Source organism: Hemiscyllium ocellatum, chromosome 12 (genome assembly GCF_020745735.1).
Source record: "Hemiscyllium ocellatum isolate sHemOce1 chromosome 12, sHemOce1.pat.X.cur, whole genome shotgun sequence".
NCBI lineage: Eukaryota > Metazoa > Chordata > Chondrichthyes > Orectolobiformes > Hemiscylliidae > Hemiscyllium > Hemiscyllium ocellatum.
The window spans coordinates 89,046,565-89,060,746 of record NC_083412.1 but is presented as its reverse complement, the minus strand read 5'-3'; the positions used below and the strand labels follow the sequence as shown (position 1 = coordinate 89,060,746).

The 14,182-nt window shown below is 44.3% G+C and overlaps 1 protein-coding gene across 2 annotated transcripts in view; it reads right to left on the bottom strand.

Annotated features, from left to right (window-relative positions):
- Positions 1–9,062: 9,062 nt before the first annotated feature.
- Positions 9,063–14,182, bottom strand: part of atp5pf (ATP synthase peripheral stalk subunit F6) — a 6,409-nt gene continuing 1,289 nt past the window's right edge. For both annotated transcript variants that reach the window (XM_060833227.1, XM_060833228.1), the window contains exons 2-4: positions 11,467–11,667; positions 9,500–9,624; positions 9,063–9,179 (exon numbers count right to left, since the gene is read on the bottom strand). In XM_060833227.1, the coding sequence (XP_060689210.1) occupies positions 9,151–9,179; positions 9,500–9,624; positions 11,467–11,636 (324 nt within the window). In that variant the 5' untranslated portion in view covers positions 11,637–11,667 and the 3' untranslated portion in view covers positions 9,063–9,150. The remainder of the gene's footprint in view (positions 9,180–9,499; positions 9,625–11,466; positions 11,668–14,182) is intronic.

Genomic DNA, 14,182 nt, shown 5'->3' with positions numbered 1-14,182 from the left:
AAGTACTCCGTTAATCCTTCTTAAATGGGTGACCCCTAATTTTTAAGCAGTGAGCCCAAGTAGTAAATTGTCCCACAGGTGGATACACACATCCCCCTCTCAAGATCAGGATATCCCAGAGTACAAATGAATGTTTTTCTACGATGAATGGCAGGGATATCTCTTGCAGAATGCTAAACTAAATGGGAAGGCCATCCCTTTTAAATCTTAGAACGACAATCTGTCAGTTTTCTCAATGTACTTGGAAACCATAGGAGCTTTGGAGGAAGCAAAGGGATTGATGTGTCTATGCACATTAATCATTTAAAACTAGTGCACAATATAAAACAAACCGGGAATGGATGTTGGCCTTTCACCGGTTTAAAAAAAAGAGTCGGAATTCAAACTTCTGCAAAACGCTGCCTGATATATCAGATTCAGTTTGGGGCAGCTCACCTCAAGGCTTGACAGAACTACAAACATTGATTCATCAAAAATATATTAAAGGTTAAACTGGGGAGATTGAATAAAGTTGGTTCATACTACCTTGAGATTTAGAAGATTGAAGATGATCTAATTGAAGTGTGTCAAATGGTAATTGTCATTATTCAAAAGGTAGATGAAGAACTATTTCCCCTGGTGAGGGAATTAAAGGATGACAAGGACTCCTTTGGATAAAAGCTAGACTATTCAGGAGTGAAACCAGATTGCATTTTCTCACAAGTAAAAAAAACTGGAATACTTTGCACCAGGTCACTTACAGTCTGAGATTCACAGATTTTCATTGATTAAGGATATCAACGGGTGAAAAGGAAAGGTTGATAAATAGAGTTGAGGTATACATCAGCCAAGATTTGGCTTCATGGCAGAACAGGCTGAAGCAGCACAACGGCATAATCCTGTTCCTAAAATAGTTTATTCAGTCTATTGGGGAAGTAGAAGAGAGAGAGAGAGAGCCTTGGAATGCCTGTGACTACATCCATCTTTCCAAGGAACCATGAGAATTTTGTGGATTCTGTGTGTGATCCTGAAGAGTATATCAGTACCAGCAATGAGGGTGCCCAGGTGTATGTCTAGTATTTGCAGGGGAATCCTTACAATACATCAGGATTTGCAGGTGGATCCCCAGAACATGTCGCTACTTGTATGGCAATATTTCTGGTCTAATCATTTTGCAGCTGCATACCCATGAATCAGTACTTTTCAGGATAACCCCTGCAGTATATTAATAATTCCAAGGTGTCTGGAGAATCACTTCAATATGGGATTCTCGCAGGAATTTCAGTATTTGCAGAAAAAAACTGAATAGGGTTGCTTTCAATAGGGTTGCTGTGATGACAAGATCCTTCCAAAAGCATTGATGTGTCCATGTCTTTTTAGATGCCGATGGGTCTAGTGTACTTCCAGCATTATGTTTGCTTTTGGGAGTTGCAACTAACTCTTAATCATTTTTGTTGACTGCTTTTGAGTTCCATAACATGAACTGATGCAAATACTTCTTGTTGCGCATGAGTTTAAAAACTAACTTTTACCAGAAGATTTTATAATTTTAACTCTTTATCAGCTAATAATTTGAGTCAGTAATGAGATAATATTAAAAGTATCAACACAGGCCTTGGGTTCAATTTTTTTTAACATTGATTAAAAAGGATATGAAAGTCACAGTTGTCAGTGATAGTGCAAAATTTCTTGACTCCTTCACCAATGCCCTCACAATTTCAGTCCTTGTATCAGTCCATCTTCTTAAATTATGAGACCAACAACCACTTCAAATTGCTGTGAATCACTTTATATACTGAAGGATCACAAAATGGTGACCCAACCCATTAGCAACTAATCACATGGACCTTAAATGGAAGTTGTGTTTAATAATAGAAACAAAAGTATCTCCAAGCTTAACTTGGAGGTGCCAGTATTGTACGGGGGTGGTCAAAGTTAAAAATCACACATCACCAGGTTATAGTCTAACAAGTTTATTTGGAAGCACCAACTTTCGAATCGCTGCTCTCAACCACCTGATGAAGGAGCAGCGCTCTGAAGGCTCATACTTCCAAATAAACCTGTTGGACTATAACCTGGTGTTGTGTGATTTTTAAGTTTGTCCAGGCATTACAACAGTGTAAAGTGACCATTTCAAAAGCAGTTCAGTGGCTAGTTGTAAATTTCAGGGTGACATGAAAAGTGCTATATAAATGCACGCCTGTCTTTATTGGAGAATGAATTTCTTCAGGTTTGTCCCCACTTGACCGCTAGTTTTTCTGTCAACTTTTTAGCGTAGCAGCTGAAGGACTCTGGGAGAAATTCACCCTGTCAGTCTGTGCTCCTGAAATGGTCAGCAAAAATCCACCGTTTATACAAATTGTAAATAGCAAGTCCTGGTGGAGCTTTAACCTTTAATCTTGAGTGTACATGTAATAGCAAACTGAAAATAACATGAATACATAATCAAAATACTTCATGATTATTAAGCATAACAGTGCATGGGCAGCATAGTGGTTCGCACTGCTGCCTCACAGCGCCAGGGGCGTGTGTTTGATTTCACCCTCGGGTGACTGTGTGGAGTTTGCACTTTCACCCTTTGGCTCCATGGGTTTCCTCTGGGTGCTCTGGTTTCCTCACACAATCCACAGATGTGCAGGTTAGGTGGATTGGCCATGCTAAATTGCCCAAGTGTTCAGGGATGTGTTAGCCATGGGAAATGCAGGGTTATAGGGATAGGGTAGCAGCATTGGTTTGGGTGGGATCAAAAGATCAGTGTGGACCCCATTGGCCAAATGGCCTGTTTCCAAACTGTAGGGATTCTAGGGAATTCCAGTAGCCCTAACACTGTTCATTTTGTCTACTGTCACCATTTCAGTTTAAGAAATTTTAAATCAGCATTAAGAAACTACAATGTTTTCATCTGACATTTAAAGTTAGTTAACATACAGATGAAGTTAAAGTTTGCACGAGGTCTTTGTAAACAACCTATGTACTAAAACCTCAATTCAAACTTCTTTTAAAACTACCACTTGGTTAAAAATACCACTTTACTGCTGTTGAGAAAAGATAAACATTACGAAAAATCCAACCAAGGAGCAATTTTTTCATTTAAGCCTGTTTCTTATTTCAATATATATTTACTTGTCGTAAAATTGCAGGTTCCATTTCCAATAGCTTGATGAATAAATCCCAAGATTAGATTCCCTACAGTGTGGAAACAGGCCCTTCGGCCCAACAAGTCCACACCGACCCTCCGAAGCGCAACCCACCCAGACCCATTCCCCTACACTTACCCCTTCACCTAACACTATGGGCAATTTAGCATGGCCAATTCACCTAACCTGCACATTTTTGGACTGTGGGAAGAAACCGGAGCACCCAGAGGAAACCCACACAGACACGAGGAGAATGTGCAAACTCCACACAGTCAGTTGCCTGAGGTGGGAATTGAACCCAGGTCTCTGGCACTGTGAGGCAGCAGTGCTAACCACTGTGTCACCGTGCTGTCCTATTATCAACCACAAAAGGTTCATATAAAAATGTGTAAACATGGAATTGGATTTTTAAATCAAAGGTGTTTTATGAGCTAACACACAGACACACTATGTGGGAAAAAAATACCTCTATGTCATGACCTCCAATTGATTGGAGGCTATGGTCTGTTGAATCGTTTGAAAATAATATCCCATTCTTCCACATGGGTGCAAATTGTATAGCCATCATTGTTAGCAGTGAGTGATGAGTATATACTCACACTGAATCAGGAAAATAAGCACCTTGTACAACAAAGTGCAGCAATTGAACAAGAGTCCAAGGGTGGATGTGGACAGAAATCATCATTGAATCCCTACAGTGTGGAAACAGGCCATTTTGGACCAGCAAATCCATACTGACCCCCTGAAGAGCAACCCACCCAGACTCATTCCCCTGACTAATGCACCTAACTTGCACATCCCTGGACACTGTGGGCAATTTAGCCTGGCCAATTCACCCTGACCTGCACATCTTTGGATTGTGGGAGGAAACCTGCACAGACACAGGAGAATGTGCAAACTCCAGACAACTGACCAAGGCTGGAATGGAACCCAGGACCCTGGCGCTGTAAGGTAGCAGTGCTAACCACTGTGCCACCCTGCCAACCAGCTGAGCAGCAAAACCAAATGATCCATATAGATATTGCTCTGGATGTATATAAGATCGTAAGAAATAGGAACGGGGTAAGCCATTCAACCCCTCAAGCCTGCTCCACCATTCAGTAGGATCAGGCTGATTCATTGTTCCTCACATTCACTTTCCTGCATTTTCCCAGTACAGTTGCAGTAAGACATCTCTTCTCTTACACTCCAATTCCCCATAAAATAAGGGCTAATATCCCATTAGCCTTCCTTATTACTGTTGCATCGGTGGGCTAGCTTTCTATGTTTTGTACATAAGAACCCCTAGTCCCTTTCTGCATTTAAACAATGTCTCCTTTCCAAAATGAACAACTTCACATTTTCCCACATTGTCAACTCTTAGCCCACTTACTTAATCTCAAGATATCTCTCTGTAAGCTATTTGTATTCCTCTCACAACCAGTGTTTCCACCTATTTTTGTCTCATCTGCAAATTAGGTACAGCACATTCACCTCCTACTTCCAAGTCATTAATATATATATATTTGCAGTCCCAGCATTGGTCCCTGTGGAACTAAACTGGTCACAGGTCACTAACCTGAAAAAGAACCTCTTTGCTGTATCCTGCCCTTTAGCTAATTCCCTATCCCTCCAACACTATGGTCCCTTATGACTTAATCTATTTGTGAGGTACCTTTTCAAACGCCTCTCGGAAGTCCTAATACAACATATCTACTGGTTCCCCTCTATCCATCACTTTGACCTCTTTTTCTTCCTTTTTATATATCTAAAGAAGCTCTTATCAGTTTCAAATTCCTCACTAGTTTGCCCTCGTAGTTTTTTTTTCTGTCTTTTTGTTTTTAAGGCTTCCTTCGCTGAATTCTGAATTTATCCCAGGCTATCACTGACTTCTGTCTCCTTATACACTTTTCTTTAACTCAACTCTCCTTAACTTTCTTGGTTTAGAATATTTCCTCATGATGTTCGTTTATGATGTATTTCATTGATCATTTCTTCGAATATCTGCCACTGCTTGGTGTCATTCCTGCTGACCTATCCACTCAGTTCACATAACTAACTCTATTCTTGTTCCATCATAATTACCTTTGTTCATTTAACCACTGAACCAGCGTGCCGCCCCTACTTCCTACAGGATCTTTTGCAATGAGGTAATCTATGAAACCTGCCTCATTCACCATTACCAAATCCAAGATAGCCAGCTCCCTAGTGGCTCCAAGATTAGAGGAAATGAGCCCTAATGCACTCAATGAAGTCATTATCATAGCTGCCCTGTCTAATTTGATTAACCCAATTAACATGAAGATGACAGTCACCCATAATTATTGCTCTATTCTTTCTACATGACCTTGTTATTTGTTGATTTATGGCCTACCCACGGATTGGCTCCTGTTTGGGGGTCTTTCCTGATTAAGGGCTTTTGCCCAAAACGTTGATTTTCCTGCTGCTCAGATGCTGCCTGATCTGCTGTGGTTTTCCAGCACCACTCTAATCTGGACATCTGTACCCTCCTCTTATCAATATCTTCTTTCCTTTGCTGTATTTTTTACCTCTGCCCAAATGGACACTACACCATCTAAGCCCAGATCATTTTCCACAAGTATCCTCATTTCATCTATTACTAGTAGTAACACCCCACATTTTCCACCCATCTTGTCTCTCCAAAAAGGTCAAAAATCTCTGATTATTCTGTTTCCAGTTTCGATATCCTTCTAACCATATTTTAATAATGGCAATGAGATCATATTCATTTACTGGATGTCAGTTTGCTCGTTTAGCTGGTGGGTTCATTTTCAGACGTTTCATCACCATACTCGGTAACATCTTCAGTGAGCCTCCGGACAAAGCACTGCTGATGATTCCTGTTTTCTACTTATATGTTTGGATTTCTTTGGGTTGGTGATGTCATTTCTGTGGTGATGTCCTTTCCTATTGTAATGTCATTTCCTGTTCTTTTTTCTCAAATAGGGTCCAACTCAATGTGTTTGTTGATAGAGTTCTGGTTGGAATGCCATGCCAATGCCGTGCCATAGGAATTCTCATGTATGTCTTTGTTTGGCTTGTCCTAGGATGGATGATTTGTCCCAGTCGAAGTAGTGTCCTTCCTTATCTGTATGTAAGGATACTAGTGAAAGAAGGTGGCTAGTTGATATTCAAGTATCCTTGTGGCTAGTTTTCTGCCTGTTGTCCAATGTAGTGTTTGTTACAGTTCTTGCACGGTATTTTGTAAATGACATTAGTTTTGCTTGTTATGCTTGTTATCACTGAAGATGTTACCTAGTATGGTGACACATCATCTGAAAATGAACCTTTCAGCTCAGTGAGCATACCTGTATCCAGAACTTCAATCTGAGCTACAAATTTTCTCAAAACTCGCTAATATTCATTCACCTTGATTTGCATCCAGTTTGTTGACCTTGTTCTGAATACTTAGTGCATCAAGATACAAATAGTTTGTTTGTTCTATTATCAAATTTCCTTACACTTTTTATGCTATTTAAGTACACTGACATTCACACTTTCCGTCCCTTTTATGTTCTGGTAACCACCAGTTCCATCACTAATTTGTAATCTGACCTCCTTTCTCTTTGATTTTATAGTTGCCTGTGCAACTGAACATACTTCCTCCTGACTATTTCTTTGAAAGCCCTATCTAAAGCCTTAGGTGATTTGCAAGGACCCCGATTCAGGTGAAGCCCATCCCATCGGAACAACTCCCTCCTTCCCCAGTACTGGTGCCAATGTCTGATGAATCCAAACCTATTTCTCCCACCCCAATCTTTGAGCCACACATTTCCCCATTTGAATGTATTTGACGGTGTACAAATTTGCTTGTGACTCAGGTAGTAACCTGGAAGTTATTACCTTTATTACTTTGCTCTTTATTTTTGCTGCTCATATTCCGTCAGCAGAACCTCTTTCCTTTTTACCTGTGTTGTTTTTAGCCTACATGGTGCACAACAACTGAATCTTCCCTTCCACACTCCAAGTTCCTCTGCTGCCCAGCTGAGTTATTCTGAGCCTGAGCACCAGGCGGGTAACACAGCCTTCAGAACTCTCGATCCAGAGAGCAGCATCTATTCCCCAGACTATATTGTCCCCAGTTAGAAATATATTTCTCTTTCCTCCCACTTCTTGAATGGCTCATGTACCATGGTGCTATGGTCAGTTTGCTCAGCCTCCCTACAGCACCCTCCCCCCCACTCTCATCCACACAGGGAGCAAGAATCTCAAGGGCTGAGGTTCCTTTAGCACTACCTCAGGGATCCCTCTACCTGCCTCATTTGTAGTCACACCTTCCGCTCCATGACCACTGAGCAAATTTGAGGGAATTAATTTAAGATGTGGAACTACCTCCTGAAACACAGCAACTGGGAAACTGTCCTCTTTAAATAATAATTTTCTCAACAATCTCTTAAAGAAGTGAAACTTGAACTCAGGTCTCCCCCTCCATATGGCATAGTGTTCGAACCACTAACTCTAGCTCATACCTCTGAGCCAGAGTTCCTCAAGCAACCAACACTGTTGTGGATGTGGTCACTATATAGTACAATGGAGCACCCGCTCTCACCATGCAGGTACAACACATTGTATCTTCATTTTACTTGCCGAGTTGTTAAAATTTCCTATTGGTCTTTTAGTTTTTAAATCTGTAAATATTTCTATTTTTTTAGATTACTTAGTGTGGAAACAGGCCCTTCGGCCCAACAAGTCCACACCGACCCGCCGAAGTGCAACCCACCCATACCCCTACATTTACCCCTTACCTAACACTACGGGCAATTTAGCATGGCCAATTCACCTGACCCGCACATCTTTGTGACTGTGGGAGGAAACCGGAGTACCTGGAGGAAACCCACGCAGACACGGGGAGAACGTGCAAACTCCACACAGTCAGTCGCCTGAGGCGGGAATTGAACCCAGGTCCCTGGCGCTGTGAGGCAGCAGTGCTAACCACTGTGCCACCGTGCCGCATCTTTTTCCTATCAAAGGGCAATGCTGTGTGATCAGACACTCCTTTTCATTTTTTTTTCTTTAAATTAACCCCCACACTACCACCTAACTGCAGTAGTGCTTATTTTTTCCCCAGCACCCATGGTGTGTGTGAAGGTGTGAGACGCAGTGAGAGACACAAAGTGCATGAATCTTTATTCAATTTCCACCACCAGGAAGATAGGAAAACATCCGAGTGGCCTGTGACAAGCAGTGCCCTTCACATCAAAGGGCAATGTTATGTGATCAAAACAGTGAAGGGGAGGGCAGGGACTAAATCAAAATAGAGTTGGAGGGGGGAAATGATGCACTCCACTCCCTGCGGCACCCACCTCTCCCTGAACAACTCCAGGGTGTTGGTGGACACACGTGCTCCTTCTCCAAGGACACCCGGGCTCTAACGTAACCGTGGAAGAGGGGCAGGCAGTCGGCCCTAACGACCCCCTCCACGGCCCGCTGCCTGGACCTGTTTATGGCCAGTTTGGCCAGGCCCAGGAGCAGACCCACGAGGGAGGTCTTCAGACCTGCCCTCCCTCCTCCGTACCGGGCTCCCAAAGATCAGGAGCGTGGGACTGAAGTGCAACCAAAAGCACTTGGGAGAGGATTTTGAGAAAATCAAAGAGGGAGTGCAAACGCCCACACCCAGTAAATATTTCTATTCACTTTCAATCTGAAAAATAATTTGTTAAAGTCAAATTAGCAGCTTTTACCAACCAATAAACCTAAGGGTATCCTGTGATCTCACACTGTGCTTTGTGCTGGGCCCCTGATCCTGAGCTTCAGTTTATCCCAATAAGATGATCTTACAAACTATGAATTGAAAATGCACCTCTCCCCTCTGAACCACAATCCCTGGAAAATTACTCAGGTTGTGCCTCACTCCAGATGTGATCTTTTGTTGCTGACCATCTGAAGCTTACTGATGTATATTGAACAGATCAGAATGTGCAGTCAACACAACAACAAAAAAAGCACTTTAGTGCAGTGGAATTTATTAAATTACATTTACAGTCCCAGGAAATATCAAAGAACAGATGATCTTTTCCTTTCTGAAGGTCATCACTCATTTGCTGACTTCATCAAATTTCGGTTCTGGATGATGAAAAATACAGACATTTCTTTAAAAACCTCAAATTCATATGAACAAAAGTTTTTCATCTTGAACATAATGCACAATTATTCCAATCCCACACCTTCATTGGAGTTTAATCTTCCAGCAAATGTGCCACTCTTAGGCAGCATCACACACAACTGTCACAAGATAAATATTTTCAACTTAAATGTTTAAAGACAGTTTGCACAAGTTGTCTCGCGTTGCTCCTTCAGAATTGCAGTAAAAGCCTAAAACTGACCAAAGCCACCTATTTACAAGATTTTGTTTGCTTACGGTCTACATTATTCAAGATGCCTACCTTCAAATTTAAAATCTGGGAATTTGGTGAGGTCTCCTCCCCCATAGAGCCGCTGTAATTTGGCAATCTCATCCTCCATGTTCTTCTGGTATTCTGGACCAGCATCAACAGGACCACCTGCTTTTCTGTATTAACAAAAAAGGCACATCAAATCCTTGTTTCCGCACTTTTCTGCCATTGTAACCAATTCACAACTAAAGTTAGTCTGCTCGTATCAAACAGTGAAGATGCCCTCTTCACTTCTGCATTGGTATGCCTTCACCTTTCCATGCCCCTTATCCCATTATTGTTCCTCCTGTCTTCTAGATCCTCTTGCATATTTTCAACTTCCTGTTTCCAATTTTACATTCTTCCAATTTGGGTTACACTTCACATTCCCATCACCCAACAAGTAAGCTTCAATCCACTCCAAAACTTCCTGTGAGGACCACAGTCCCAGTCTGAGTCCCATTAAGGTGTAACACATGCAGCTTGTACAGATCCCACTTGTCCCAGACACAGTGCCAATTCCTGAGAAAACTGATACCCTTCCTCCTGCACCAGTTCTCCAGCTGCGTGCTCAATCAACTCATCTTCCTGCTCTAATGCTCACTAGCACATGGCACTGGGAATAATCCTGGAACTTTCCTGGGATTATCGATCAAGACATTTTTTGGAAATTTCCTTCTTAACACTCTGACATCTGCCTTCAGGACTTCATCCCTCTCCTGACCGACATCATTAGCGTTAAAGTGGGCCACAGCTTTTGGCTGATGTCGCTCCCACAGTGTGAATGTTATCACTTGGTGTCCTGTTCACACAGATTCACCAATGCCAAGGCAAATGTTCTTTAACAGTAGGACTCTTGCAGCTGCTCCATGCCATTATTGGACTGTGGTACGCCAGAAAGGCAACACCCCATCTTTGGGTCATGTTTACTGCTACAGAAATGCCCAGCTGATCCCAAGACTATGAACTCCCCTGCAACTGTTGCTTTTCAATTCTTTTTTCCTCCTCCCTTGTCCGGCTGAGTTACCCATGGTGCCATGGTATTGACTCGGTTCGAATTCTCCTGAGGAACCATCACCCTCACTAGATTCCAAACTGGAATACCAATTAGCAAGTAAAACAGACTCGGGTGACTCCTGCACTACCTGCCTGCTTCTCTTAGCCTGGCAGTCACCCATTCCCTCTCTGTCTGTACGCTTCTAATCTGTGGCATGACCAGCTCCCGAAAAGTGTTATCCGCCTCTAGGATGAGGACAGTGACTCCAGACGCTGTTCAAGTTCAGAAATCCGGAAGTCAAGCTTATGCAGCTGGTGATACTTCCCACAGATATGGGAGTCTGGAACACTTGGAAAAGTCCAAAACGTCACACATACTGCAAACGTACACTCTTCACTCTTCCAACCTGCCGTCACAGTTACCAGTCGCTCTGAAATATGTATGGAGTTACTATGAAGACTCAATGAGATATTTCACATTTCCACTATCGAACATCTTCGGAGACAGACTTCACTACAATTATACAGCTCCTGAAGATTACACAGCACTTGCAGTAGTAGACAGGGTTCGGTGGATAGCGCAAACACTTCCAAGAGAAAGACTGCAGGTTTAAATTCCACGTTCTTCAGTGGGGTCTTTTATGTCTCCAAGCAAGATATTAAATTGAGATCCAGTCAATTCCCCCACCAGGTGGGTGTAAAACAAACAGGGAATTCCACCTGTATCCCAGTCATTACTTATACATTGACCAACATGGAAAGAGATTATCTGCTGATTATCACACCGTTGTTTGTGGAAATTTGCTGTGCCAAAATGAGCTGCCATGTTTCTTATGTTACTAATCAGTAACAATTCCAAAAATACTTATTTGCTGAATGATGGAACAAGCTCAAGGGGCTGAATGGCCTATTCCTGTTTCTAAAGAGGATAGCAAAGCTTATGGTATGAAGGTAATTTCTGATTTTGTCTTTAAGTCACTTACTTGCTCTTAGAATCATACTCATGGATCTTATCAATAAAGAGCTTTTGGATAGGGTCGAGGTTCTTGGTCTTGTTAAACACCACAGCAGTGAACCCGATGTGTCGCCGAAGCTCGATAGAAAGTGAAGATCGCAGGAGGGTGGAAAAACGGAACAATTGCTGCAAAATCATGGCGGCCTGGTTATGCAAATCCAAACAAACACTGCAGAAAACAAACAGGATTAAACTTCAAGAACAGGCAAATCACCCGAACACCTGCCAAACCTGCAAACTTTCTGCCCATGGCAGCAACAGTCAACAGCAGCACTGGGCAAGATCAGCACACTTAGACCGACAGTTTGCTCAGGCTGGACAGTTCTGTAGGAAACGTAGCAGCAAGAGCAGGCAATTCAACACGATCATAGCAGTTTTCAACCTCAAAACAGCATAATCCTTAAATTTCTCAGTATCTAAAAACAAAATCTGTAAACCCACTTCTGGAAATGGTCAATGACTCAACATCGAGCGCTCTCCAGGCCACAGTATTCCAAAGATTCACAAAATATCAAGTAAGGAAATTTCTCCCAAACTTTATCCTATTTTGATGGATTCCTTATTCATAGATTTTCTTTCTATATGTTCCAGCCAAATCATCCCAGAAACATGGGAAAGGAATCAACCACCTCTTTCATCCCTGACTCGAGACTCCGCCAGAAGTACTGCACACCCAGTTAATCCCATGCCCAGATTCACTCCACCAACTCCCCAACCAATCTTGCCCCCAGCACAAAGCCTTCAGAATGCCCATGCGCCACCCCATCTCCACCCCACCCCCTCCATTCGCTCCTTCCCTCCCTCACGTTGCTCCTCTCTTGCCCTCTCCCATCTTCCCACCACACAGCCCCACCATGCTTCACACCCATCCCCACCCCAAAACCATCCCTACACCCTCCCCTTATCATTGCCTTCTAGCCTTCACCCCCTCACTCCACTCCCCCTCTTTCTCTCTCTGACCTTCTCCCCTCCCCCAAATCTTCCTCCTCTCCCCTTCCTCCTCCACACACCCCCCTCAACTCGCTCTCCCCATCTCTCCCTCTCTCCACACCCCCCACTCTCTCTGTCCCTTTCTCCCCACCATGCTCGCCCAGCCTCCCTCTCTCCCCCACACACGACCCACTCTCTCGTTCCCCCCTCCCCCCACTCTCTCTCTAACCCCCAAAATATCTCCCCAAAAATCTCTCTACCCCCTCAAATCTCTCTCCACCCCCCCCAAACCTCTCTCCCCAAAAATCTCTCTACTCCCCCAAATCTCTCCCCCCTCAAATCTCTCTCCACTCCCACCCCCAAATCTCTCCCCCCTCCAAATCTCCCTCCACCCCTGCCAAATCTCCACCCCCCACAAATCCCTCTCCACCCCCACCCCCAAATCTCTCTCCACCCCCCCAAAAATCTGTCTCTACACTCCAAAATCTCTCCCCCCTCAAATTCTTTCCACGCCCGCCAAAATCTCCACACCCCACCAAAAATCTCTCCACCACCCCAAAACTCTGTCTCTATGCCCTCAAATCTCTCTCCACCCCCACCAAATCTCTCTCCACCCCCACCTCAAGTCTCTCCCCACCCCCCCAAATCTCCACAAAAATCTCTCCACCACCCCAAAACTCTGTCTCTACTCCCCCAAATCTCTCCCTCCTCAAATCTCTCTCCACCCCCCAAATCTCTCTCCCCTCAAATTCTATCCACCCCCCCAATATCTCTCCACCGCTCCAAGTCTCTCCCCCCTCAAATTCCTCTCCACCTCCCCCAAATCTCTCTCCCATCAAATTCTCTCCACACCCCCAAATCACTCCCCCCTCAAATTCTATCCACCCCTCCCAAATCTCTCTCCCATCAAATTCTCTCCACACCCCCAAATCACTCCCCCCTCAAATTCTATCCACCCCTCCCAAATCTCTCCCCCCACCAATTCTATCCACCCCTCCCAAATCTCTCCCCCCACCAATTCTATCCACCCCTCCCAAATCTCTCCCCCCACCAATTCTATCCACCCCTCCCAAATCTCTCCCCCACCAATCTCTCTCCCTCACAAATTCCCTCTATCCCCACAAATCTCTCCCCCCTCAAATTCTCTCCACCCCCCTCCCCAAAAAACTCACCCCCCAATCTCTCTCTCCACCCCGACCAAATCTCTCCCCACCCCCCCAAATCTCCCCAAAAATCTCTCCACTACCCCAAAACTCTGTCTCTACTCCCCCAAATCTCTCCCTCCTCAAATCTCCCTCCACCCCCCTCCCCAAATCTCCCTCCACCCCCCTCCCCAAATCTCCCTCCCCAAGAATCTCACCCCCCAATCTCTCCCCACCCCCTCCCACAATCTCTCCCCCCAATCTCTCTCCCCCCTCAAATTCTCTCCACCCCCCCCAATCTCTCTCTAACCCCCCCAAACCTCTCTACACTCCCCAAATCTCTCCCTAACCCCCAATTCTCTCTACCCCCTAAATCTCTCCCTCACCCCCCCAAATCTCTCCCTCACCCCCCCCAAATCTCTCCCTCACCCCCCCCAACTCTCTCCCTCACCCCCCCCAAATCTCTCCCTCACCCCCCCCCAAATCTCTCCCTCACCCCCCCCCCAAATCTCTCCCTCACCCCCCCAAATCTCTCCCTAACCCCCCCAAATCTCTCTACCCCCCCCAAATCTCTCCCTCACCCCCCCAAATCTCTCCCTCACCCCCCCCCCC